General features: G+C 44.8%; 2 protein-coding genes across 4 annotated transcripts in view; both read left to right on the top strand.

Annotated features, from left to right (window-relative positions):
- The first annotated feature begins 201 nt into the window (after positions 1-201).
- LOC130929836 (heparan sulfate 2-O-sulfotransferase 1) lies at positions 202-23,953 on the top strand. Of its 3 annotated transcripts, none has more exons than XM_057857407.1 (8): positions 202-760; positions 16,422-16,645; positions 16,721-16,806; positions 18,447-18,585; positions 18,667-18,764; positions 18,830-18,987; positions 19,067-21,848; positions 23,369-23,953. In XM_057857407.1, exons 1-7 carry the CDS (start codon positions 583-585, stop codon positions 19,288-19,290), a joined length of 1,107 nt encoding a protein of 368 aa, XP_057713390.1. In that variant the 5' UTR covers positions 202-582; the 3' UTR covers positions 19,291-21,848; positions 23,369-23,953. The 3 variants fall into 3 exon arrangements, with proteins under 3 accessions (XP_057713390.1, XP_057713391.1, XP_057713392.1); XM_057857409.1 differs by lacking the exon at positions 202-760 and adding an exon at positions 5,360-5,813 and having other exon boundaries at positions 23,369-23,952; XM_057857408.1 differs by lacking the exon at positions 23,369-23,953 and having other exon boundaries at positions 19,067-22,230.
- Positions 22,088-24,208, top strand: part of pkn2a (protein kinase N2a) — a 61,635-nt gene continuing 59,514 nt past the window's right edge. The window contains exon 1 of the mRNA XM_057857401.1: positions 22,088-22,262. The gene's annotated coding sequence lies outside the window, so the exon portion shown is untranslated. The remainder of the gene's footprint in view (positions 22,263-24,208) is intronic.

The raw sequence follows: 24,208 nt of genomic DNA, 5'->3' as shown, positions 1-24,208 counted from the left end.
AACATCTGTAAAAAAACAAATAATTAAAGGCTTGCATCGCGACACCTTTGAACGAGTGTCTGATTCATGGAGAAGAAATATGGATTGAATCGGCACATCGTGGGGCAGTCGGATGACTTCTTCGCTCGTGCTTTAATGGGTTGCCTGTACTGACAAGGTTTGTCCAATCCGGTGAGGACAGACAGCAAAGGCCGGTGTACGGGTGTAGGTGCACTATCCTATTCCCCTCACTATCCACTCGCGGGGGCCTGCGCTTGTCAGTGACCTTCCTTATTCTCGCTATTTGTTTATACAACTTTAACATTTGTTAATAATACGCTCTGCGTGGAGTATCATCCATCGCTTTTCCTTTTTAAATGGGCACTTTTAAGCGAACGCAAGAAGTATCAACGGGAACATTTTTAAACAGGCATTTCACGGGACAGCATTTCCTCGGCCAATTATATAGACCCCTACTCACGTGACGTCACAGCCACGCCCCCGCGCCATGTTGTCCGTATACTCGTCATGTTAATGCATTAGCGCTTCGTAAATTCCTCCTATTATGGCGTGTTTTTCTGCTCGTTAACATTCATAATCAAAATGGTGAAGTCGTGTGTGGCGGTCGGTTGCAGTAACAGAGAAGACAGACGGAGAGACTTGAAGTTTTACCGTATTCCGAGAGACCCGGAGAGGAGACCGAGATTGACTGCTGCAATTCGACGAGAAAACTGGGCTCCGAACGACTACCGCAGATTATGTAGTAGTCATTTTATATCTGGTAAGATGCATTTAATATATATTTAGAGGGTTTTGGGCTGACAACCACAATTAAGATCATTGCTTGGCTAATCACCGACAACGTACACTCAGACGTTGTGAATGAACTACCTGAAAATATATCATTATAAGGGGATAATCAGACAGTTGTCATACAATTAATTTACAATTTCACTATTGAGGTCAAAAGCCAAAAAATAAATTCAACTAGGGACAATCTGGAGTAGTGCTATCGCACTTCATATTTATGACATATTATATATGTATGTAGTGAGAGTGCTATCGCTAAACCATATAAACATTAAAAGCCCTAGCTCCATTGACAAATGACATGAAATACATTAGACTTGACAGTGGATGTTAGCAAGAACAAAAGATTTTGAATTGAAAATTTCGTAACTCACCTTCCGAGCACAAGATTCCTGCCGAATTTTCGTGTACGAGGACCTGTTTCGCCCAACCAGCAACGTAGCATTTATAAGCCTCCCAGCTCTTAAAGTTCTTCAAACTTTCGTGAGAATTGGCTGATTTTGTGTGGACAAGATAGTTGTAAATATCAGGGTCAGGCAAAGATGGCGAAGACAGCGGGTCGAAAAACATGGATTTAGGCATCAAATACGGATCTGGCGAATGGATAAACTGAAGCTTTTCCACGTAATGCCTTTTATGCAATGCATCCAATGAGTTTACAGCGTCAGATAACACCGGGGCTTCCATGAATTGCTCTATAACTTGCACGACTAATTGAAAACAATGAGAATAGGTCTAAAAAATACGGACAATATGGCAGCCGGATACAGCGACACGTCATTTTGTGACGTAGGTGAGTAGGGTCTATAAAGAGAGTCGCGACACTCTCTGTTCTCGCCGCGGGTGGTCACGTGGTTCATGTAGGGCGTGAATAGTTCCAAACACAAGCAGCGCTGTCGTGGTTTGCAATGGAACTGACAGCGGTAATTACGACATTTATGGAAAAATGGATCAAATCACGTATCTAAGTACTTGTTTGATTATGTCATTGCATTATGACATATATCTAAGGGCTAGTTTTACATTCGGAGTGGTCAGGTGACAATTGAGAACTATGTAAACAAACACAGAAGGGAACTTGCTCATGTTATGGAGTGAACGTGTCATGTTAATGTTGGCATGAGCACGGGAAATCGACTTTTACATTGAAATACTAGATGACTGAGGTTTTTCATTTTTCACAACTAAAATACTGTTTTTCCAGAAAATGTCTAGATTTCCTTGATTCACCTACCTGTGGTAATATATTAAAGATGACCCCATGTATAACATATTTTGTTCCCTAGTTCTAAGTGGTAGTTTAAAGTTTGTTTTCTCGTATTGACATATAAAAACATTTGTTTCCCCAAAAATTTGGGTTTGTGGTCACAGCTTTTAAATTCTATTTTCCACTTTTCTTTCCTGTTGCACATTCTAATGCTTACATATATGTGTGTGTACATTTTCCATTTTATAGACTTAGTTTGACCTGAAACACAAACAAATGACATTTAACAGTGCAAAACAACTAAATTTTGAATATAGCCTCTAATTTTAGCAAAACCAAACCTGTACCTCTTTAGAAGCATTTTTCATTTTGGACCCAAGCAACACAAAATGATTACAAGACAGGAAAAACATTTTATGATTTTCCTCAACATGGTGTAATGTATAACAATAACAACTTATTACCTTTGATAAAGAAAATCACAATATTTATTGAAAAATTGGTGAAATCGGTGTCATGGTTCATTGTTTACACCTAACATTTTATAGATCAGTGGCCTGTGATGGTTTGTGTGCAGCATGGTTTCCCCAAGGACCAAGAGCAGCAGAAAAAATGGATGGCAATGGTCAGTCGTCAAAACATGAAAAAAATGCTTTTTTTTGGTTTGTTTGTTGCCATTTAAAAAATGGGCTTAGTGCGCACAGCCAGCAGTCACCATCAGCAGGCACCACCAGCAGCATGATGTCCGTCCGTCCGTCCGTCCGTCCGTCCGTCCGTCCATCCATCCATCCATCCATCCATCCATCCATCATCTTCCACTTGCTCTGGGGTCCGGTCGCGTGGGCAGCAGCTTTAACAGGGAAGCCCAGACTTCCCTCTCCCCAGCCACTTCATCCAGCTCCTCCGGCGAGGTCCCAAGGCGTTCCCAGGCCAGCCGAGACACAGTCTCTCCAGTGTGTCCTGGGTCGTGACTATAGGTTAGGGTAGGAACGTAGACCGACAGCAATATGATGTGGATCATGAAAAAGTAACCTAAAATAATAATATACGTTTGTTTTGTTTTTTATTATAAATGTGTATTATTCGTTGACATCACTTTTCAATCTATACACATCTCTAAAATATAATCATGTCAAACATTTTGGTGTAAAGAATACAGGTTGTCGTGCATTGACTTGGTCCTCTTTTATGAGGGGGATACCTTACTTCAAAGCTTACAAAATGGAGCTAATAAGCCGGTCGTCAACCAATACTCACAAATACAGATGAGTGTGTACGTCACAAAGGGCCTCTGAAAGAGTTAACAACTTAAAAGAGGTAGGGACAATGAATTTACCCCTGACGATACATTCCTAGTTAGCAGACTCAGCTTAAAAAGTAGCAGAACATCGCTCGTCAACCAAGATAAAATATATGTATAATTACGCTACGCATCTACAAATAAAGCTCAACATATACATCATAAAGCGCCTCTGATAGAATACAGACTGTTGAAAATTCAAAAGGGATCGCTTTTTCCACCAATTTACCTCCGAATATACTTTACAGCCAGCCATTCAAATGAATGCCGTCCGCTCTCGTCGAAGCCATGTTTGGAACTACACGAGGCTCCGTAACCCGGAAGTACCCGGAAGTAAAATCGTATAATGGATCTCTATGGGAGTGTCGTAACCCCTTTTTCTAAGGCCCTGCATAGAACCTACCCACATGACGTCACAACCACGCCTCCGCGCCATATTGTCCGTCAGCTCGTCGGGTTTAAGCATTACCGCTACGTAAATTCCTCCTATTATGGCGTGTTTTCTGCTCGTTAACATTAATAATCAAAATGGTGAAGGTGTGTGTGGTGGTTGGTTGCAGTAACAGAGAAGATAGACGGAGAGACTTGAAGTTCTACCGTATTCCGAGAGACCCGGAGAGGAGAGCGAGATGGACTGCTGCAATTCGACGAGAAAACTGGGCACCAAACGATCACCACAGATTATGTAGTAGTCATTTTATATCTGGTAAGATGCATTTCATATATATTTAGAAGGTTTTGAGCTGACGAGCACAATTAAGATCATTGCGAGGCTAATCGCTGACAACATACAGTTTCAAATTCAAGATGTTTATTTCTTCCGCCATCATTATTTTTCGAATAATATTTAGCTGGTACCAAGTGAAAGAAGCTGGCCTCATCTCAGGATCATCAGTTAAACGGGGTGTCCAAACTTTTTGCAAAGGGGGCCAGATTTGGTGTGGTAAAAATGTGGGGAGCTACCTTGGCTGATTTACGCAGAACAATATATTTAAACACATTTTAGCAAGCCCTTCTGTGTGTCACATTTGCTTTATTATATTTTTTTAAATTCATAATTTCAACATTCTCGCCTTTGTGGCGTTCTCTTTCGACCCTCGGGCTCTTGCGAAATACTGCTGCTGTGAAATTAAACTAGCTTCAAGTTGCTTTAATTTCGCGCTGTGTATCTTCCCTGTAATGTTGTTGTACATGTCAGCGTGTCTTGTTTGGTAATATTGCGTCACATCGAACTCTTTGAAAACAGCGACTGTCTCTTTGCAAATGAGGCAGACACAATTTCATTGAAGAAATAGTCCAATATCCACCTATCCTTGAAGCATCGGCCATCGCAGTCAACTTTTTTTTTTTTAATTGATTGTTGCCATTTTAGGAAATTGAAAGTAAAGGGTCACACTGTTGCTTAGAGTGCCGCTCTTAAAGTTTTTCAAAGTTTCGTGAGAATAGGCTGAGTTTCTGTGGACAAGATAGTTGTAGATATCAGGGTAGCAGATGTCAGACAGCGACGGCGAAGACAGCGGGTCAAAAAATATCCATTTAGGCATCAAATATGGATCTGGCGAATGGATAGACTGAAGCTTTTCCACATAACGCCTTTTATGCAAGGCATCCAATGAGTTTACAGCGTCTGAAAGCACCGGGGCTTCCATGAATTGCACGACAAATTGAAACCATTGAGAATACGGATAAACAATGACGGACAATATGGCGGCCGGATACAGCGACACGTCATTCTGTGACGTTGGTGAGTAGGGTCTATAGACATCAGACATTTGAAGAGCGCACTTCAAGGGGGTTGCTGTTGCTGCTGCTGCTGCTGCAACAAGTTAGCTCCCATCGTTTGTGTCTCGTCAGTGCTCATTTCGTGAGTGGTCTGTTCATCTGGAAGCAGCAGAAATGTTGTTACGATGATGTGAACAAGTCTGTCAAATTGGGGGGGGGGGGAGCAAAGCACCAATTAGAATGATGAAAAATAGAAAGTTGTAGAGAAATGTTGAATGAATCTTCCAACGGACGTCTCTGCCTTCTTGACTTTGCCACACCAAAGATGGCGGAACGTTTGACGTGCGTCCCCTCGCCACGAAAGAGGTGTCGGTATCATTTCAAGTCTACGTGATTAGTAGCGTCCAATTGCCTGTGTGCTTCTCACATTGTGGAACCGTTCGAGGAAAGACGCCGGACGTTTTTCCCGAACCACGCAAATGAAGGATTAACATAGAAGGGGCATTTTGCATTGGAGCCGCAGCTGCCGCCCCCGGTCGTCTGTGCGTCTTTTGGCTGGCTGGCTGGCTGTCGACTCCTCTTGGCCGGCCGCCCTCCCCTCCGCTCCGCTCCGCTCCGGCCGGTCTGCTCTTTTGGGCACGGACTGATGGAGCGGTTCTCCGGATAATTTGATGGGGTTCCTCCGAGTCGCGATGCCGCCGAAGTTGCAGCTGCTAGCTTTGCTAGCGTTCGCCTTGGCCATGTTCTTCTTGGAGAACCAGATCCAGAAGCTAGAGGAGTCCCGAGGAAAACTCGGTAAGACCGAAAAAACACAAAGCTGCCGACGGCCACACGGCGCGCAATTGGATAGTACAAGCAGGCACGCTCAGATACGTGACAACAAAAAATGGTGTGGGGAAAACCTAGAGCATCCGAGCTTTATCCGGTGTTGTTCGGAGATCATTCAATTTTGGAATGTCTCACATTTCTGCATAAAATCACCATCAAATGTGATCTGATCTTTGTCAAAATCACACGGATGAAAAAACAAGTTTTGAGGTTTTCATATTGTAATGAGGATCGTATGCAAAGAATGACAGAAGGGGGGGGGGATAAGTAAGTGAACCCTCACAATTAATATTTTGTGCCCCCCCCCTTTGGCAGCAATAACTTTAACCAGACGCTTCCCGTAACTGCAGATCAGTCTGGCACATAGATCAGGACTAATCTTGGCCCGTTCTTCTCTACAAAGCTGCTGTAGTTCAGTCAGATTCTTGGCATGTCTTTAGGTCATGCCACAGCATCTCAATGGGGTTCAAGTCTGGACTTTGACTTGGCCACTCCAGAATGTGTATTTTGTTCTTTTGAAACCATTCTGAAGTCTGTGTTTTGGATCATTGTCTTGTTGCAGCATCCATCCTCTTTTTAGCTTTAACTGTCTGAAAGACAGCCTCGGGTTTTCCTGCAAAACTTTTGAATTCATTCTTCCATTAATGATTGCTTGTTGTCCAAGCCCTGAGGCAGCAAAACAGCCCCAAATCACGATGCTCCCTGCACCGTGCTTCACGGTGGGTGGGGGTGAGGTCTTGATGTTGGTGAGCTGTTCCACTTTTCCCTCACACATGATGTTGTCTTACTTCCAAACAATTCAACTGTGGTTTCATCAATCCACAAAATAACCTGTGTGGAGTGTCCGATTGCCTTTTTGCGAACATTAAATGAGCGACAATGTTTTTTTTTAGACAGCAGTGGCTTGCTCCGTGGAGTCCTCCCATGAACACCATTCTTGGCCATATAGTTGATGTTTGCAGAGAGATATTGGACTGTGCCAGTGATTTCTGTAAGTCTTTAGCAGTCACTTTAGGGTTCTTTTTTGCCTCTGACTATTCTGCGCTGAACCCTTAGCGTCCTCTTTGGTGGACGGCCACTCCTTGGGAGAGAAGCAACAGTGCCAAACGCTCTCCATTTGTAGACAACGTCTCCGACTGTCAATTGATAAACATCCATACTAGATGGTTTTGCATCCATTTGTATTGCTTTATAGAAAATCAACAATCGTTGTTCGCAGGTCTTCGGACAGCTCTTTTGACAGAGCCATGAGGCAAATCAAACAGTGCTCCTCATCAAGACATTTCTTACCAGGTTTGTGTTTTATAGTGGACAGGGCAGCTTTAAACCACCTATCAGAGATTGGGCGCTCACACACCTAACTTAAAAATTGGTTTCAGTTGCTTTTTAAGTCTCCTTAGGCAGAGGGGTCACTTACTTATTTTGCCCCCTACTGTTGTTTGCAAGCCATCCTCATTAAAATAGGAAAACCTATAAATGTTTGGGTGGTTTTATTTACAGCAGACACTGTATTTTCATCTGTGCGATTTTGACAAAGATCAGATCCCATTTGATGTTGATTTTTTTTGCAGAAATGTGAGAAATTCCAAAAGGTTCAGATACTTTTTCATACCACTGTAAACATGGGTCATCTGGATGGTTTTTGCAAAGTATTTTCTGAGGTGTCAAAAGGCTCAGGAGGAAAAGGCCTGATGGGGGAATATAGTGTACGTCAACACCAGTGTCTTGTGAACGGCGCGTGTCAAGTTCTAAATCTTTTGGGTCCCTCAACTCTTGCCCGAACTTGTAAAGGCTTTGTTCAAGGGAAAGGACGTGGACAACTCAAAATATTTTTCTCCTTTTATTTTTCTTTTGTTTTGGAGAACTCCTTGCTTTTAGGTTATAAACCTAGGCACAGAAAATGCAGTGTTACATCATGACAATAGAGTACTGAACATGCTTTCAGTAAAACACAATTGACATTTAAAACATCTCAGATGAACACTACTCAACACAGTCACGGTAGTCACCATTAGCCACCAACCAAACTCAATACAAACATAATAAGAGCAAGGAATGGTCTTTCCAGCGAATAGTAAAGGCCCAAGTACACTGCATGCGTGATCGTTGCGGTTCCGGTCCGGTTCAGTGTTGCCTGCGTGCAACGCAGTCCGTCAAAAACAGGCAAATCATACCGGCTGCTGCACGGCTGCGGTCCGCCAACTCCGTCCCCTCGTGAGCTCTCGCGTGATCGCGCGCGATAATGTGCCATTTAAATCAACGACAAACACACGGAGTCTGTAGTATGTACTCATCAGAGAAGCAGAGAGAGAGCGCATTTTTTTCCTTGCATATTGATATTGTAACGTTTGCTAAGCGGAAGTTTGGCCGCGAAAAAAACACACGAGCTTCAACGCCTTTTCCCTCTTTTTCTTTATTAACTTCCTGCCACCTCATCAATGCAAAAACAACAACTACAGTGGGGAGAACAAGTATTTGATACACTGCCAATGGCAGTGTATCAAATACTTGTTCTCCCCACTGTATTTACACTGACGCTATCTTGTCCACCAATCGGAGCGTCGCTCTGGTGCACCAGCACACCAATGACAGCCCCGCGTTGGTGCATAAATTAACCCACCGATGACAGCCCCGGCGACGCTACAATATTTTAGTTGTGTCTGTCTCTTAATTCCAGATTGACTGCATCATGTTGAGATCAGGGCTCCGTGTGTGGAGGGAAGGGGGGCTATTATGCCCTCGGTTGTGTCGGTGCGTTGATATCTTTGTGCACATTTAAAATTTATGGCACATAGAGCTGTTATAAACAACTGATAAATAATCTGTCATATTTATAAAATGGATAGCGAATTATATTCGACACGAACTAAAAAAACAGCGTACTTGGAATTGGTGTCTCAACACTGCAGACTCATGTGGCCAGCGCAAGCTGTTGTTTTTTCTATGAAGAGTCAAGTGAAATGTAGGAAAGAAAGAGAAACGTCTTGAATAGACCACCAGGTCGAAACTTGTGGGTGTCTCTTTTTTCTCTTTCGTCTCTTTTTTCTCTTTCTACTTTCCCCACTCGACTCTGTATACAAACCGAGATTGTTTGTGCGCGGGGCACGAGAATTTCTGCAGTAGTGGAACCACTTCCAGATACGCTGTCTTTTTTTTTTTTTTTTTTTTGCTTAGCACGTCGTGTTTGATATCATTGCCAGAAAAACACACATAATAGGACACTTTGCAGTTTCGCTTTTAATGGTGTCCTTATAGTAATATCTGCTGCATGTATATCACTTTGTGACTTTCCACCTCCATGATGAAGCGCTCATCATCCATTTTCGCTCGTGTTTAAACCGTGATCAGGCACCTGGACTTTTGACGTCAGGCCCAGCTCCGCCCATTTTGTCGGATGCGTGTCCGGCAGAAATAGAAAATAGCCTATACCATCCGGCGGGCACGCGGCACGCCGGAGGTGGTTCGCAGTCAATCCGGAGCACTGACGCGGCCGGTATACGTTGAACAATAGGATATAATGGGAACGGATTGGCTCCGGCGCTATTTTTTACCGGAGTCGGACCGGAAACGCAACGATCACGCATGCGGTGTACTTGGGCCCTAAAGGCCCAAGTACACCGCATGCGTGATCGTTGCGGTTCCGGTCCGGTTCAGTGTTGCCTGCGTGCCACGCAGTCCGTCAAAAACAGGCAAATCATACCGGCTGCTGCACGGCTGCAGTCCGCCAACCTCGTCGACCCCCCGTGAGCTCTCGCGTGATCGCGCACGATAATGTGCCATTTAAAACAACGAAAAACACACGGAGTCTATAGTCATCAGAGAAGCAGAGAGAGAGCACATATTTTCTTTGCATATTGATATTTTAGTTAATCTGGAATTAAGAGACAGACATGACTGCATCATGATGAGATCAGGACAGAAAAACACACATAATAGGACACTTTGCAGCTTCCTTTTTTATATTGTCCTTATAGAAAGGATCTGCTGCATCATAAATGATTTTGTGGGTTTTCACCTCCATGATGAAGCGCTCATCATCCATCTTCGCTCGTGTTTAAACCGTGATTAGGCACCTGGGTTGTTACGTCCAGGCCCAGCTCCGCCCATTTTGTCGGATGCGTGTCCGTCAGAAATAGAAAATAGCCTATACCAACCGGCGGGCACGCGGCACGCCGGAGGTGGTTCGCAGTCAAGCCGGAGCACTGACGCGGCCGGTATACGTTGAACAATAGGATATAATGGGAACGGATTGGCTCCGGCGCTATTTTTTACCGGAGTCGGACCGGAAACGCAACGATCACGCATGCGGTGTACTTGGGCCCTAAGAGTTGGGTGTTTGTTCTGACTGCACTGGTGCCCGGGTGCTTTAAATGAGAGTGTTTGGTGAATTGTGAGTGGCTACCCTAGTGCATCCAGGTGTCTTCAATAGGAGTGATGCAGTGAAGTCATTAGTGTTTGTGTGGTGGATCTCCCTCTGCCGCCATCTAGTGTACGGGTTTGGAACTGCCGTGTTCCAGGTTTGGCTTGACTTGGCTTGAGTGTCACCTGCGAGCTCTCTCACGAGTCCTAACGTCTCAGCCGCCACATTTGGCTGCCATGCCCGCGTTCCGGCCGGTTTTGATGACATTGGTCGGTGCTTAGTTTACCATGACGATGCTCTGATCAGTATACACAGATATGCCCATTTGGATCTAAAATGTGCAATGTCAGAACTAAAGCAGCAATGTTCTATGACAATCCAACTGAATCCCAGCCAGAAAATCCATTTTAAGGTGAGCATGAAGAAGAAGAACAATATGCAGGTGAGGCTCTGAATCTGCTGCCTTTGCTCTATTTCTTTTGATTAAAAAAACATCACACAGGAAAACGGTACATTCTTTGCAATTCATTGTACCCACCTGGACGCCACAAACTGTATGGGGGGGGGAGGTTGCCCGAATGTTTAAAAGGATGCTCGCCACGCTATTGCTGACGAGATCGCGAACGCTATGCTAACGCTCCGAGTCACCTAGCCGGTCATCGGCGCGTTTGCCACGGCGTCACCGCACCGCCCCCTTCCCGCTCTGCTCACTCCCAGGAAGCCGTGACAAGTCGCGACCAAATTGTAGTACTGTGCCCCCTTCAGATCCTCAGTAACGGTGTTGCAAAGATGGGAAAAGTCATTTATTACACGATTCACTCCTGCGTTATTAACACTGCTGACGGGACAGGGCTCACCATGATTTGCTGCCTGCCTGCCTGGTGGTCACACATTGTACATCTGAGGACATGTTAAGTTAGTGATTCAAAAAATAATCGGGAAAATCAGTCATTCATGTATTTTTGGATCAAATAGTTCACTTTTCTTCCTAATGAAAAATTCTCATCTGCATCATGATCTCGCAATATAGTCCCGATTTAAAGTTTGCGCGAGCGCTTCATTTGGACGATGAAGTTGAATGTTTTTATACTCGGGTTTTCAAACCTCCTCCGGCCGTCATCTCCGGCACCGAGGGCTTTTAAAAGACTTCCTAAACAGAAGGACGACAACAAACGCGAGTCGAACGACAGGAAAATCTGCGTAGATGTGGGTCCCTGAGACCTCATAAAGCACGTCGACACAGTGACACGCTGTGTTGACACAGTGTTGATTGATACTGTGTCATTGAATACTGACACCTGCTGGACATGAAAAACTCCCTTCAGGCAACCCACTTGACAGACTGACACTGAATTGACGACCTAGCATGTCAAATCAAACCATTTAAGTCTTTGCATTCATATTGCATTATTCCATATCTTTAAATTATGTGAACATATATTATGGTGTGAAAATGTAAGTCATAATGAATGGGTGAAACACAGCTTTTTTAATGTTTGAAAATTAGTTGGTACCTTTTTTTTCCCCAAGCAATTTCACCTGCTGTGGACAACACACATTCGCACGGAACCAGCGATGCCGGCATGCGCATGAATTTCTTAGCCAGTTGAAAGAGGTTTGGATAAGATGTCCGTTGGCTCCTCCAGTATTGAAAAAAATCTGCATTGCGTGCCATGTTGGGTTCAGCCATGTATCGTCGCACTTCTGCAATTGCATTTCCTCCTAGACTCCCCACTTCGTCATCTAAGTGCTACCGTTGGCCATCAGAAAAAAAATTGAAATGGACAATAAAGAAATGATAGCTTATTGAACCATTTCTAATCAATGACCAACAAAGCTACTGTGGGAAAGTGAAGGAATGGCTCTATACCTGTGTTTATCAGAAACTTCATTCTCATGCTTGGCCCAATATAGCCTTAGCGGACTCACTCACAGACACTCGAAGGCGAAGGACGCATTAACATAAAGAGCACATTGCCACAATCTACAATGGACTATTGGGAAAATGAACAATCAGAGGGGATGATTATTATTTTTTTTAAAAACAAAAAAAAACTTACGAAATCTGAATGTCAAAAATTGTTATTCGATATTTTCTGCGTCCTATATGGTATACTGGGGGCGGGATTCAATAAGCTTCGGCTTCCCCCGTCTGCCCTTTTCTTTGTGGGTTGACTTAATCGTAAACACATAAATGCTGTATGGTTGTTTGGATTTGTCATGCCTGAAGGGAAAAAAAAAAGCATTGAGGAGGTGGCTACTGTTTGCGTAAGACAGGTTGAAAGTACAAATGTGACATTTCGCCTGCAAAAAAAAAAAAGATGTGAATAATGTAACCGGCGTTCGCGGAGTCGCGCCGTGCACCGCGCACCGTTCAACACGTTCAAGTCAGGACTCGTATCCAAGCGAACGACGCGTCCGGTACGATAGGCGAGCGCTCCGACCGCTAAGCTAGATGCCGGGGGATCTTTTTGAAGGCATCGAAAGGGAGCTTTCCACGCACCGCAAACGATGGACCCGCTTGTTACACTAATGAACTAAGAGTTACCTTAAAATGAATTGTATTTTGAACGGACGATGACAAGTACATTTAATTTCTCATCGCCCACCGTGAGAACGGACCGCTCTGAACTCGCGGCAAAACAGCGGCTCTTCCGCTTTACGACGGGACGGACGATAGATGCCGTCATTTCCAAAAAGTGCGGAAACGCCATCTGGGATTTTCCGCTCCGGCTCAACTCGGCGGTTCCCGGTCAGTCCGGTCCGGCCGATGTGACGAACGGTGGAAGCCACTTTTTGAATCCGCCGCAATGCACTCCAGTTGACAACTTTCCAAAAGATTCACGTGGAATGTTTTCGTCTTAATGCTCAAACTGCAGCTAATATAGAACCCTTCCAAATTCAAGGAAACTGGAGGATATCATCAAATGGTTACACTGGCTTTCAAAGGAAAGACTGGAAAATACAAGAAAACATTTAACGGCCTCGGACCAAAATGCACGCTTGACTTGTTTAACCCCTACGGGGCATCCAAGGTGGTCTGGAAGCGCTCGAGAAAAGGCTGAGGCCGCATTCAGTGACTCGCTTTGAAACAAGTTACCTGAAGCCGCAAGAGGGGCGCGGCTTTGTATGGTTTTGGGTCCCTCTTACCTAATTTCTTACGCTTTCTTCCGGTCATAGACGGAAATGGCAACGGAGATGGATCGCGTGTATTTGGAGCTGCGGCTAATCAATATTCAACAACAAATGTTGAGACGTAGGCGACACAAAAGATGTTTGTGAAAACGGCGGCGCTGAACCGGACACCGCGGCGAGCGGTCCCTCGACGTTCACGTCACGACGCGTTGAGGTGACGCGTAGTCAGATTTTTTGGGGGGTGGGGGGGCGCACACGTCACGGTCCAAATCAGCCTTTAGAAGCGCTCTTTGGACTCGCTCGGAAAGCTTTCTCGTTGTTCTCTGGTAAAAGTCTGATAGGCGGTCAGGTCACCGCTAATATGCACAATCGCACGCTCACTTGCACTTGCTTGAATGCGTCAGACCGGTAGCTGTCTTTCTGCACCCGAACAATGTCGTTTCACGGACGACGGCGTCAAAAGAAAGGGTCTAACGGGCTTACAAATCTTAAAAAAAGTGATCTTCAGTCAAGAATTTTCTCAACATTAGAAACCTGCTGATAGAAATACGAAGAAAACCAACAAACCGTGATACGTTGCCGTGATTTGAAACATTTCATCTTGGTTAGATGGAGTATTTTTGGCGTGCCAGCCGGAGCAAGAAATGACTACGCTTGTCCACGGGCCGAATATGATACAAAGACGCCAGAGCGCTCCGAAGTAGCACCACTACAGATGACCGAGGCGTTTTGACGGTCTCCATTTGAACGTGAAGTGTTTGTGAAATAACCCGCCTCCTGGTGGTGGCCAATGAGCACCCAACATAAGAATCGGCGCAGCGCTAATTTCATTGAAGCACAAAAAAAGTTGTGTGTTTTTTTTTTTAATCATCTATGAAATAATGCCATTACAAATGTCAGTTTTTCAAGCCATCCAAAAGCGGAGTATCCTGGCCGGCTGTTTTTCTCGACCGGACGCGGGGCCTCGGCCCGCCTCGTTTTTAGGACGAACCGTTAGATCAGGGGTGTCCAAACTTTTTGCAAAGGGGGCCAGAATCGGTGTGGTAAAAATGTGGGGGGCCGACCTTAGCTGACATCCTTTACGTAGAACAATATATTTACGCAAATTTTAGCAAGCCATTCTGTGTGTCACATTTGCTTTATTATTATTTTTTAATGAATAATTTCCACAAAATCTTGCAACTAGCCTTTGTGGCATTCTCTTTCATCTCTTGGGCTCTTGCGAAATACTGCTGCTGTAAATTTCAACTAGCTTTAAGTTGCTTCAATTTCTCGCTACGTATCTTCCCTGTAATCTTGTCGTATACATGTCAGCTTGTCTTGTTTAGTAATATCGCCTCACATCGAACTCTTTAAAAACAGCGACTGTCTCTTTGCAAATGAGGCAGACACAGTTTTTGCGTATTTTAGTGAAGAAATAGTCCAATTTCCACCTATCCTTGAAGCGTCGGCCGTCACAGTCAACTTTTTTTTTTTTTGTTGATTGTCGCCATTTTAGAAAATTGGGAGTAAAGGGTCACGCGGGGTAATGTTGCTTAGAGTGCTGCTGCCTTTTAGTGTGTAAATGACGAGCAGCATTTAGTGTGTACGCTACCTCATATGCTGGTAGCAGTACGGCTGACCAATTTATTAAGTCTGTGTGCGGGCCAGACATGATTGATTTTATGACACAGGCTGGGGGCCGGATGAAATTTGACCACGGGCCGCATTTGGCCCCCGGGCCGCACTTTGTACATGTATGCGTTAGATGAACGCTAATTTATAACGGAGGACGCCGTTTACGCGCTAAAGAAATATTCTGCCGCAAATGTCACAGGAACATTCATGGATAAGAAATAAAACAATATTCAGTGGCCTTTTTGCACGCTGACTGCTAAGACAAATAATGTGAGCGGTGGGCTAATGTCACGTTCATATTTCCAGACATCCCAAGTTCCAAAACTTCACTTCAAGGAAGTGTTTATCAACCCATTAGATGCTCTCTCTCACGTGCCTACGTGCCTGCCTGCCTGCCTGCCTGCCTGCGCAATCTAATTGAAGTAGGCTATCCCCCGCACAAGTTATTATTTTACCTGTACATTCTCACCCGCACTTTAATAAAAAAACTAACAAACCCTCGCATTGTCGCAAAAATCCGGGATATTTCATCGGACTCGCGGATATCAAAGAGCCGCTATCGTTTGTCGGGGAGATTCCCGGAAGTAAATCGTTGAAATAAAATCATAATTCATCAAAAGTTTGGAGACTTCCATTGCAGATCCTTTATAACTTGAAAACGGTGCAAACCTTTTGGGCCAGATTAACCCTAACCCTTGGAAAAGCCATCTCCGGCGCACTCGAGAAAGGGCTTCTAAAGCGAAGCTTCGCCGGTCGACTCCGTTTTTGGCGCATTTGAACGCAGTCAATTGAAATTTCTTCTGCGTCTTCGGAAGGTTCGGTCGTCAGCTCCGGTGGGTTTCCGTGGCGGCCGAAAAGGTTTGAAGACCATTTGAATGGGACCGCATTTTCCTTTTGCAAAAAGTCTCTCTTCCCCAACGATCTCATTCTTTTTTGTGTCATCAATTCAAATGCTATTGTTTTGAGCTAAGGTGACATAACGCTGGAGTTGTAGGGATGAACGATATTGGAAAAAACCGACATTGCGATTTTTGGGGGTTTGCGATATTAAAACGAGAAGAATTTTCAGCAGATAGCTCTGTTTGGGAAGACCGCCTGATTCGCCGTAACCGCGTCGTATTCATATAATAGCGTTTAAGGGGGTTCATTTGTGAAGGGGGAAGGTTGCTGGAGACAAAAGGGATCGGGCACGGCGCGGCCCGCTGCTTTTATGAAGCAAAACCAAAGATTGTGTGCTCAAAAATGAAAATCGCGCGTCCTGCCATGGGACGAGTGCGCACGCCGTGTTCCAACAGTATATCGCGCAGGCCTATTTCGCTGCGCAAAGAATGATGAGTATGATTTTCAACAGGTTCGTGAGATTTTTTGCTCGCTGATGACAGACAAACGGCCAAATGAAAGAGGCGGGCAGGTTGACCGTTTGCGCCCCGTTATGGTGACCGTAATGGGCGTCGCCCTTTCAGAGCGCGCCGTGGCGAGACGCGAAGTCCGGGAGGCGGAGCGGCGGCTTCGGTGGCGGGCTTCCGACGACGACGACGACGACACGGTCGTCGTCTACAACCGCGTACCCAAGACGGCCAGCACCTCCTTCACCAACATCGCTTACGACCTTTGCGGGAAGAACCGCTACCACGTGCTGCACATCAACACCACCAAGAACAACCCCGTCATGTCCATCCAGGACCAGGTCGCCGTCTTAACGGACGCGCCAAATGCTGCGCGGGCTGCATAAATGACGGACGGCTCTTTATGCTGCTCACAGGTGCGCTTTGTCAAAAATGTGACGGAATGGAGCGAGATGAAGCCGGCGTTCTACCACGGACACGTCTCCTACCTGGACTTCAGCAAGTAAGAACGCGTGCTTCCTTGTGGCGAGCCGCCGCTACTGCTGGCACTCTGGCCTCAGAGGGAATTGAATATCACATCATCTAAAGCAGGGGTCCCCAACCTTTTTTGCACCGCGGACCGGTGTGATTTGGGTCTTTTGTTCACGGACCGGTGTCCTGTCAAATTTTGCAACCTTATCAAATTTTGCTCCCAAAGCTTTTGTGGCGGTGAAAAAAGCCCTCTTTTATATTCACTTGGACTCTCAATGTTATCCAATGGTGCTAAAAAACTATTTACATCATAAACATACATGTGCAACACGGAAATGGCGTAAATGAATGCTTAACGACACGGCGAAGTCGTTAAGTGAGAGGGCTACGTGCAGTTGTTGTGTGCACCTAACATGGCAAACGTAAGTTAATATTCCTTTCTTTAAAGAAAGTTTGTAGTGTATACTTTGCATTCGCGGTCCTTCTTAACGTTACACGCATGGCAACTTTGTCAGAACACCGGCAACGTGCGGCAGAAAAATACAGCAAATATAAAATAGCATTTGTTTTTAGCCCCGTCGTGTTAAGTGCAGGGAAGAAATACAACTCACCCGCTGAATCAGTGGGAGGCCTGAGTCTGTTTCGTTGAGACGAGATGGGAGAGTGAGAGAAGCCAGCATCCACAAATACACGATGTCGGAAATTGTAGCACAGTTTTCAGCGCGCTCCTAGCGATGTCAGGATATTCCGAAATGACTTCAATCCACAACTTCGGTAGAGTTGTTGTCTCAAATGTACGTTTAAGTCGCCGTGATTTGCGATCTCTACAAGCTGATATTCCTGTTCCACAGACATGCTCGAATAACTCTGTTTATTCACATACGGGTCAGGAATGCACTCCTTGGCAGTTCGTGGGTCTTTAGTGATTGGGAAGTAGCATCAATTTTGTTTTCTTCGAGGTTGTAGGCACATCTTCTGGCTCGTCAGGTTCCCTTTTCCCCGTAAAAAGTCTGTCCAAAGACGTCTGTTATTCAGTCATTCTTGTGTTGGCCGGGGGCTAATTATTTCCGGGAAGAAATGTCATTGGCGACGACCTACGTCATATGTTATTATCGAGTCCAAACGCGCTTAGACATACAAAAGAGATTTAGTGCTAACAGCCCAATCAATGCATTTCTATGACGACCTCCTATCCTGTAGTTGAATATCTAGAGTAGACGGGGATATTGGTGTGTTGAGCGGCACAGGCCAAAGTCAATCGGCGGCCAGAATGCAGTCGTTCATAAATGATTGATTATTTCTGCGCGGCCCGGTACCAAATGCGCCACGGACCGGTACCGGTCCGCGGCCCGGTCGTTGGGGACCCCTGATCTAAAGTCAAGATAAAAAGCGCCTCACCTGGATGAAATTGTTTGTTTTCCTAGGATTTTTTTTTTTTTTTTTTTTTTTGTAAAACAATCCATTTTTATTTGTATTTTAAATGTGATCAGTTACAATGAATCAGATAAAACGCTAAAATGTAGAGGATCATTTTTATTTTTGGTAAGAGTTGATCATTGATAACTAGAGATCTCCTTCTGCCGATGGAGAAAAAAACCCATTTTCTTTATTGACTTTAAGAAGAAGAATAGATATAGTGAAGTAGGAGATGATAAGGAAATGACTGGACAGGTTGGGGGTGAAGAGGAAGCCCATCTACATCAACGTGATCCGAGACCCCATCCAGCGCCTGGTGTCCTATTACTACTTTTTGCGTTTCGGAGACGACTACCGACCCGGCTTGAGACGCAGGAAACAAGGCGACAAGAAGGTGGGTTTCGGTCGGGTCCCCGTCCCGACGCGCTTCGGCACCCGCACGAGCGAACCTTTGACCAATTTTGCCGCGTTTCAGACTTTTGACGAATGCGTGTCGGCCGGCGGCTCCGACTGCGCGCCCGAGAAGCTGTGGCTGCAGATCCCTTTCTTCTGCGGACACTATTCGGAATGCTGGTCGGCGGCGGCGGCGGCACCGTCGCTCCGGATCCGGCCGGAACCGACGTCTTTGTCTTTTGCAGGAACGCGGGGAGCCGCTGGGCTCTGGAGCGGGCCAAATACAACCTGCTCAACGAGTACTTGCTGGTGGGAGTGACGGAAGAGCTGGAGGATTTTGTCATGATGCTGGAGGCGGCTCTGCCGCGCTTCTTCAAAGGAGCCACCGAGCTCTACAAAACAGGTGCCCGCGCGACTCCTTTTTCCCGTTCGACTTCTAGCAGAACTAGATGCCCGTAAACCGACCGACTTGTTTCTTTCAGGGAAGAAATCCCATTTGAGGAAGACCAGCGAGAAGAAGCCGCCCACCAGGGAGTCCACGGCCAAATTGCAGCAGTCGGCCATCTGGAAGATGGAGAACGAGTTCTACGAGTTCGCCTTGGAACAGTTTCAGTTCGTTCGGGCGCACGCCGTTCGGGAAAAGGACGGCGAACTTTACGTGCTGCCGCAAAACTTCTTCTACGAGAAGATCTACCCCAAAAACTAATCCGTCGGATCCTCATAGAAGCCCGGCGGGCAGAGAGATCCCCGTTCCCGCCGGTCACGGTTTCCGTTATCCTCCGTGCGGGAGGGACATTTGCCGGGGACGTGAAAGGAATTGGGCGCGACCGGAGCCCGCGTTTTCATCCGTCCGTTGCCGTTTGCTCGCGCGCTCCGTTCCGTTCCGATTGGAGCGGGAGGGGCGGCGGCCGACCGTCGCGTTCGGGGCGAACCGCGGAAGGGTCGGACGTCCGTCGCCGCCGGTAACGGCCAGTGACTCGAGTGCAGTCATTTTCCAAAGCGCGTCATGTCGCGGTAGCCGATCAAGGCGTTTTTTTTTTTTTTTAATTATTATTAAGATGAAGCGGGCTCTTCTTATCGCCTGCCCGGACCTCTGAAAAAGACTCACTCCTCCCAAACTGCAGGAAGGAATCCACTGAAAATGCCGCTTCCTGTAAATAGACGTTTTCAGTAGATGAATGGTTTGAGCTTTGCTTTGTATTTCATTCAAAATGTGCGATTGTCATGACTGGCTGAATTGACCTGATGTACATGATTGATTTTGTTTGAGTTTTTCCTCATAAGCAGGGCCGGCCCAGCCTATACGCAGACTATGCAGCTGCTTAGGGCCCCTGACCACTAGGGGCCCGGATAGGGGGCAATCTGGCAATTGTTTAATTTATATTCTATTTTGTTTACTACAGTTTGCTTTCTTTGACTTTTGCGAGTTTTGATTTTTTATTACAAGCTTAAAAAATAAAAATTCTGCTTTCTTTCCTCTTTTAGAAAATGGTTTGGCGTTATCTACTGTAAGTACTGACAATCATTTGAGGTGAGAAGTTTGAGGAATGCAGTGCAACAAAATCGGATTAATATACAAAATATGGACATATAGGTTGGATTGCATCTATGGGTTTCACAGTACACTGTGACGAAATGGTGCACGGGCCAAAAATATGGGCCCCTTGGCATTATTTTGCTTAGGGCTCCCAAATGGCCTGGGCCGGCCCTGCTCATAAGACGCGAGGGAGGGGTAACTACCTTTTGGGTAAACCAAACAAGAACGTGATCAGCAACTTTGGTGTGGATCGGGTGTCAAAACAATTCCACAAATTTGCTTCCAACCAATGAAGACGTCATCCTTTCACAAATCAAGGGTCATCAGTTAATTGCAGTCAGGTGCGGCTTGGTTAATCTGTTTGCGCAGTCTTGGTTGAAATGAAATCCGGGACCCTCTCGGCCCTTTGTGGAATTGCTTTGACACCCCTGGTGTAGATGCTTTTATAAAAAGTTGGTGATTTTTGCTGTGCCTTCCTTGGGCCCGAAACACTGATGCAGCTGTGCCCAGTGTTGTTAGTAACGGCGTTACAATATAACGGCCTTACTAACGGCGTTATGTTTTTCAGTAGTGAGTAATCTAATTAATTACTTTTCTCAGTTTGGCAACGCCGTTACCGTTACTGAGGCGGGAAAGGCGTGCGTTACTATGCGTTACTAGGTTGGTTGAATAAAAAAAGTCAGAGAGACGGACTCACGGAGACGAGAGAGCAGAGCAGGAGTGGGGAAGACGCCGTTGCAAACGCGATGCTAGGTGGCTCCAATAATACCTGACTGTAGCCTACAAACTGCGCCCACATGATACGGTAGATGTCACATATTATAGAACTAGATGCTAAAGATAGAGACGGCTGCATTGGCAACATGTTTTAAGGACTACATGCGTTAGTAAACAACCGCCATCTTAAAGCAGTAGACCTCTCAGGATGGCTCTGTTGTAGAGATCCTTCCTAGCGAACCAACTTTTTTTTTTTTATCTAAAATGGTCCTAAATCGGCAAAATCTTGACTTAAATCTATCTTTAAATGATGAAGCAGTTTTAAAACTTACACATGTTGAAAGTAGACAGAAGGGAACTAATGCAATAGCGGGAGCAATTTTAACAACTTTAACGGTTGATTCACAACTTTAAATGACTTCCACACATAGCAAAGGTAGTTATCGCAATACCCTTGTGTCTAGAATTGGGCTAGGGCCAATTGTCCCAAAAACCCTTTAAACTTCACATTGTGTGACCTGTTTTTTTTTTTTTTTTTTTTTTTTTTGAGAAAAAAAAAAAAACATAGAAAATTATCTCTAGTTACTTTGCCAAGTAACTAATTACTCTTAAATTCAGGTAACTGAGTTACTAACGCAATTACTTTTTGGGAGAAGTAATTTGTAACTGTAATTAATTACTTTTTAAAAGTAAAATTAACAACACTGGCTGTGCCCCATACAAAATAAAACAACATGGCTGTAAAAACACTTTTTTTTTTCCTTTCTATTTTGGGGGAGGGGGTTCCATCGTGAAAGCTGCTTGTGCTTTTATCTAGTGTTCTTCATCAACCAGCGCGCCTTTCGTCTTGATTCGCGTGACGAGCGAGGCCATTAGCGCCTTCCCCCACTGAAGTAGAGGTGCAACAATTCATCGGCCAATTGAATTCATCCACTTTTTGATGGTCCGTCACACGGAGACGTTGACTTAAAAGGGTTTAAAATACACAGAAGTTCAGCCTCTGACTTAAAGTGCCTGTGACACGAAAAAGCATGTTTATTTCATAATAGACGCGGTATTTTATGCCCCTGAATGATATGGACCGCTTGGATGTGTGTGGAAGCGATCGCTATATTTATTTAGTTTTTTGAATCCCGCGCCATGAAAATGAGTGACTTCCGGCTTCGGTCTTGCATTGAGGAGGAGGGCGCTGTGACGTGTACGGTAGAAGACGTTCTCTTCACTATACAGTGTACTGTTGTGCATGAGGACGAAGGATTCAGCTGATTTTGCGGATTAATACTTTTATTTTTTGCATCACGCCAGCCAAACGGCTGCAGAAAAATCATTCTGTATGCGGGAGAGGCGTATGCGCCTTTTTGGAGTTTCAAAAGGTTCCCATTCACCGTGGATATTTACTGTGGGACCATTGGACTTTCAAGGAAGTGAGTAAACATCTTGTTTTGTATTATGTCAAATACGAATGCAGTGATTACAAAGTAAACACTATAAAATTCCTTTAAATAAAGGACTACTTACGTTTGATCATTGATAGGCATGTAAAAAGCTATCCTCATGCTCATTAGCAGTTAGCTGTTAGCGCGTTAGCTACACAACAACTCCAGCCACCCTCCTCCAGGGAACGAACTGTAAATTGCTCTCCGCCGGGCGGTTTGCCGATCCGCAAAGAAACTCGACAACCGGGTCGTCATGTCAAATAATCCAGGCTAGTTATGTGTGATTTTCCACTTCGAAGACTTTGAAACATCCCTCGGTTCGGGTTAGCATGTCGGCTAGCTGTCACTCCTTCTGGTCTGTTTATATTCTCCGAAGCCGGGGAAGGGAAATTACATATGTCCGATTTAGGTGTCATAAAATATCGTTCGGGAGGTGTGACAGTAAAGGTGAAGTCGACTGTTTTGACCATTATGGAGTAATTTTGCCATTTCGTCTTGAATAAATGGATTTTTATTATTTTATATTCCATTTAGCACAAGATTGTTATTTGTCATGACCATGCCATTTATTTAGCAATTGGGGAAAGTACTTGGGTAAAAAGAATATCCTGTAAAAATATTGAAGTAAAGAGACAGAAACAATGACATTTTGCCGCTCTCTTCGTCGCGTTTTCCTCATTGTGAATAGTTCCCCCTCGACGGGCTGACTGGTCCTTCTCAAGCCATTTATATAGCTATTGGGGAAAAATACTTGGATAAAAAGAATATCCTGTAAAAATATTGGGAGTAGAGAGACTGAAACAATGACATTTTGCAGCTCTCTTCGTCGCGTTTTCCTCGTTCTGAACAATTCCCCCTCAATGGGCTGAATAGTAAAACCGATGAGCCTAGTCTACCGCTGACGTCATCCACCTGTTGGGGACGCTAAAGCCCTATAATGGTAGGCGTGGCTAACCGGCAGATTAAAAGACTAATTTCTCGTCATCTGCGCTTTGCTAAATTGTTGTATATAGTCGAATCGTCTCAAAATATGATTCTAATTCACATAATAATGCCATTTAAGACTTTTTTTCTGGTGTCATATGCTCTTTAAGACCCCCGTGAAAGCATATTTATTATCAAAAGAAATTAGGTGGGGGGGCTTTTTACTTTGAAATAATATTTCCCCATTTTTCTGACACTGTATTTACGGTATGTTTGCAATTTTGCTCTGCTAGTATCATGTCCATCCATTATTGCACCAGTTATGTTTGTTGGGGAAAAAAAACTAGCTTCCCCCCCCCACCAGGCACAACCCCTTTTTTTTTTTTTTTTTTAAATAACCGAACCATCTGCCAGTAAAGATGCGTCTTTTGTCTGAAATAAAAGACAGTTGATTGAAAGTCCTAGTGGTCGAACTATAAAGTGCTGATTTTGTTTACCAGTGAGGGTAAAGAGAGTATACTCTTGCCTTTAAATGGATTTCAAATTTTCTGTATTTTTGTTCTTTCTTAGCAACCAGTCTCTATTAGGAGACGGAGAGCAAGCATTTTTTGTAATAAAGTTTTACTAACATGACTGTCTTGGTTTGTATTTTGTTATCTACTGCTTAAGATGTTTTATACAGTACATATTCACACATTTTTTTACTATATGTGCCCCTCCCCCCCTTAAAAAAAGTGTGATGTGAGTGAAAGTTTACACGGACTCCGCTAATCCCTGGCCAGTCATCAGTAGTTGGACTCATCCCTTTTAATCTTATTTTGTACTACAGTAAGAGCTTCCGGGTTTGGGCCTAATCACACATCTAAATACTTTAGAGCCCTCTCTCTCTCTCTCTCTCTCTCTCTCTCTCTCTCTCTCTCTCTCTCTCTCTCTCTCTCTCTCTCTCTCTCTCTCTCTCTCTCTCTCTCTCTCTCTCTCACACACTCTCACTCTCACTCCACATTTGTGAC

This window comes from Corythoichthys intestinalis, chromosome 14, assembly GCF_030265065.1.
Source record: "Corythoichthys intestinalis isolate RoL2023-P3 chromosome 14, ASM3026506v1, whole genome shotgun sequence".
In the NCBI taxonomy this organism is placed as follows: Eukaryota; Metazoa; Chordata; class Actinopteri; order Syngnathiformes; family Syngnathidae; genus Corythoichthys; species Corythoichthys intestinalis.
The sequence above is the reverse complement of the archived record's forward strand: the minus strand, read 5'-3'. Positions and strand labels throughout refer to the sequence as shown.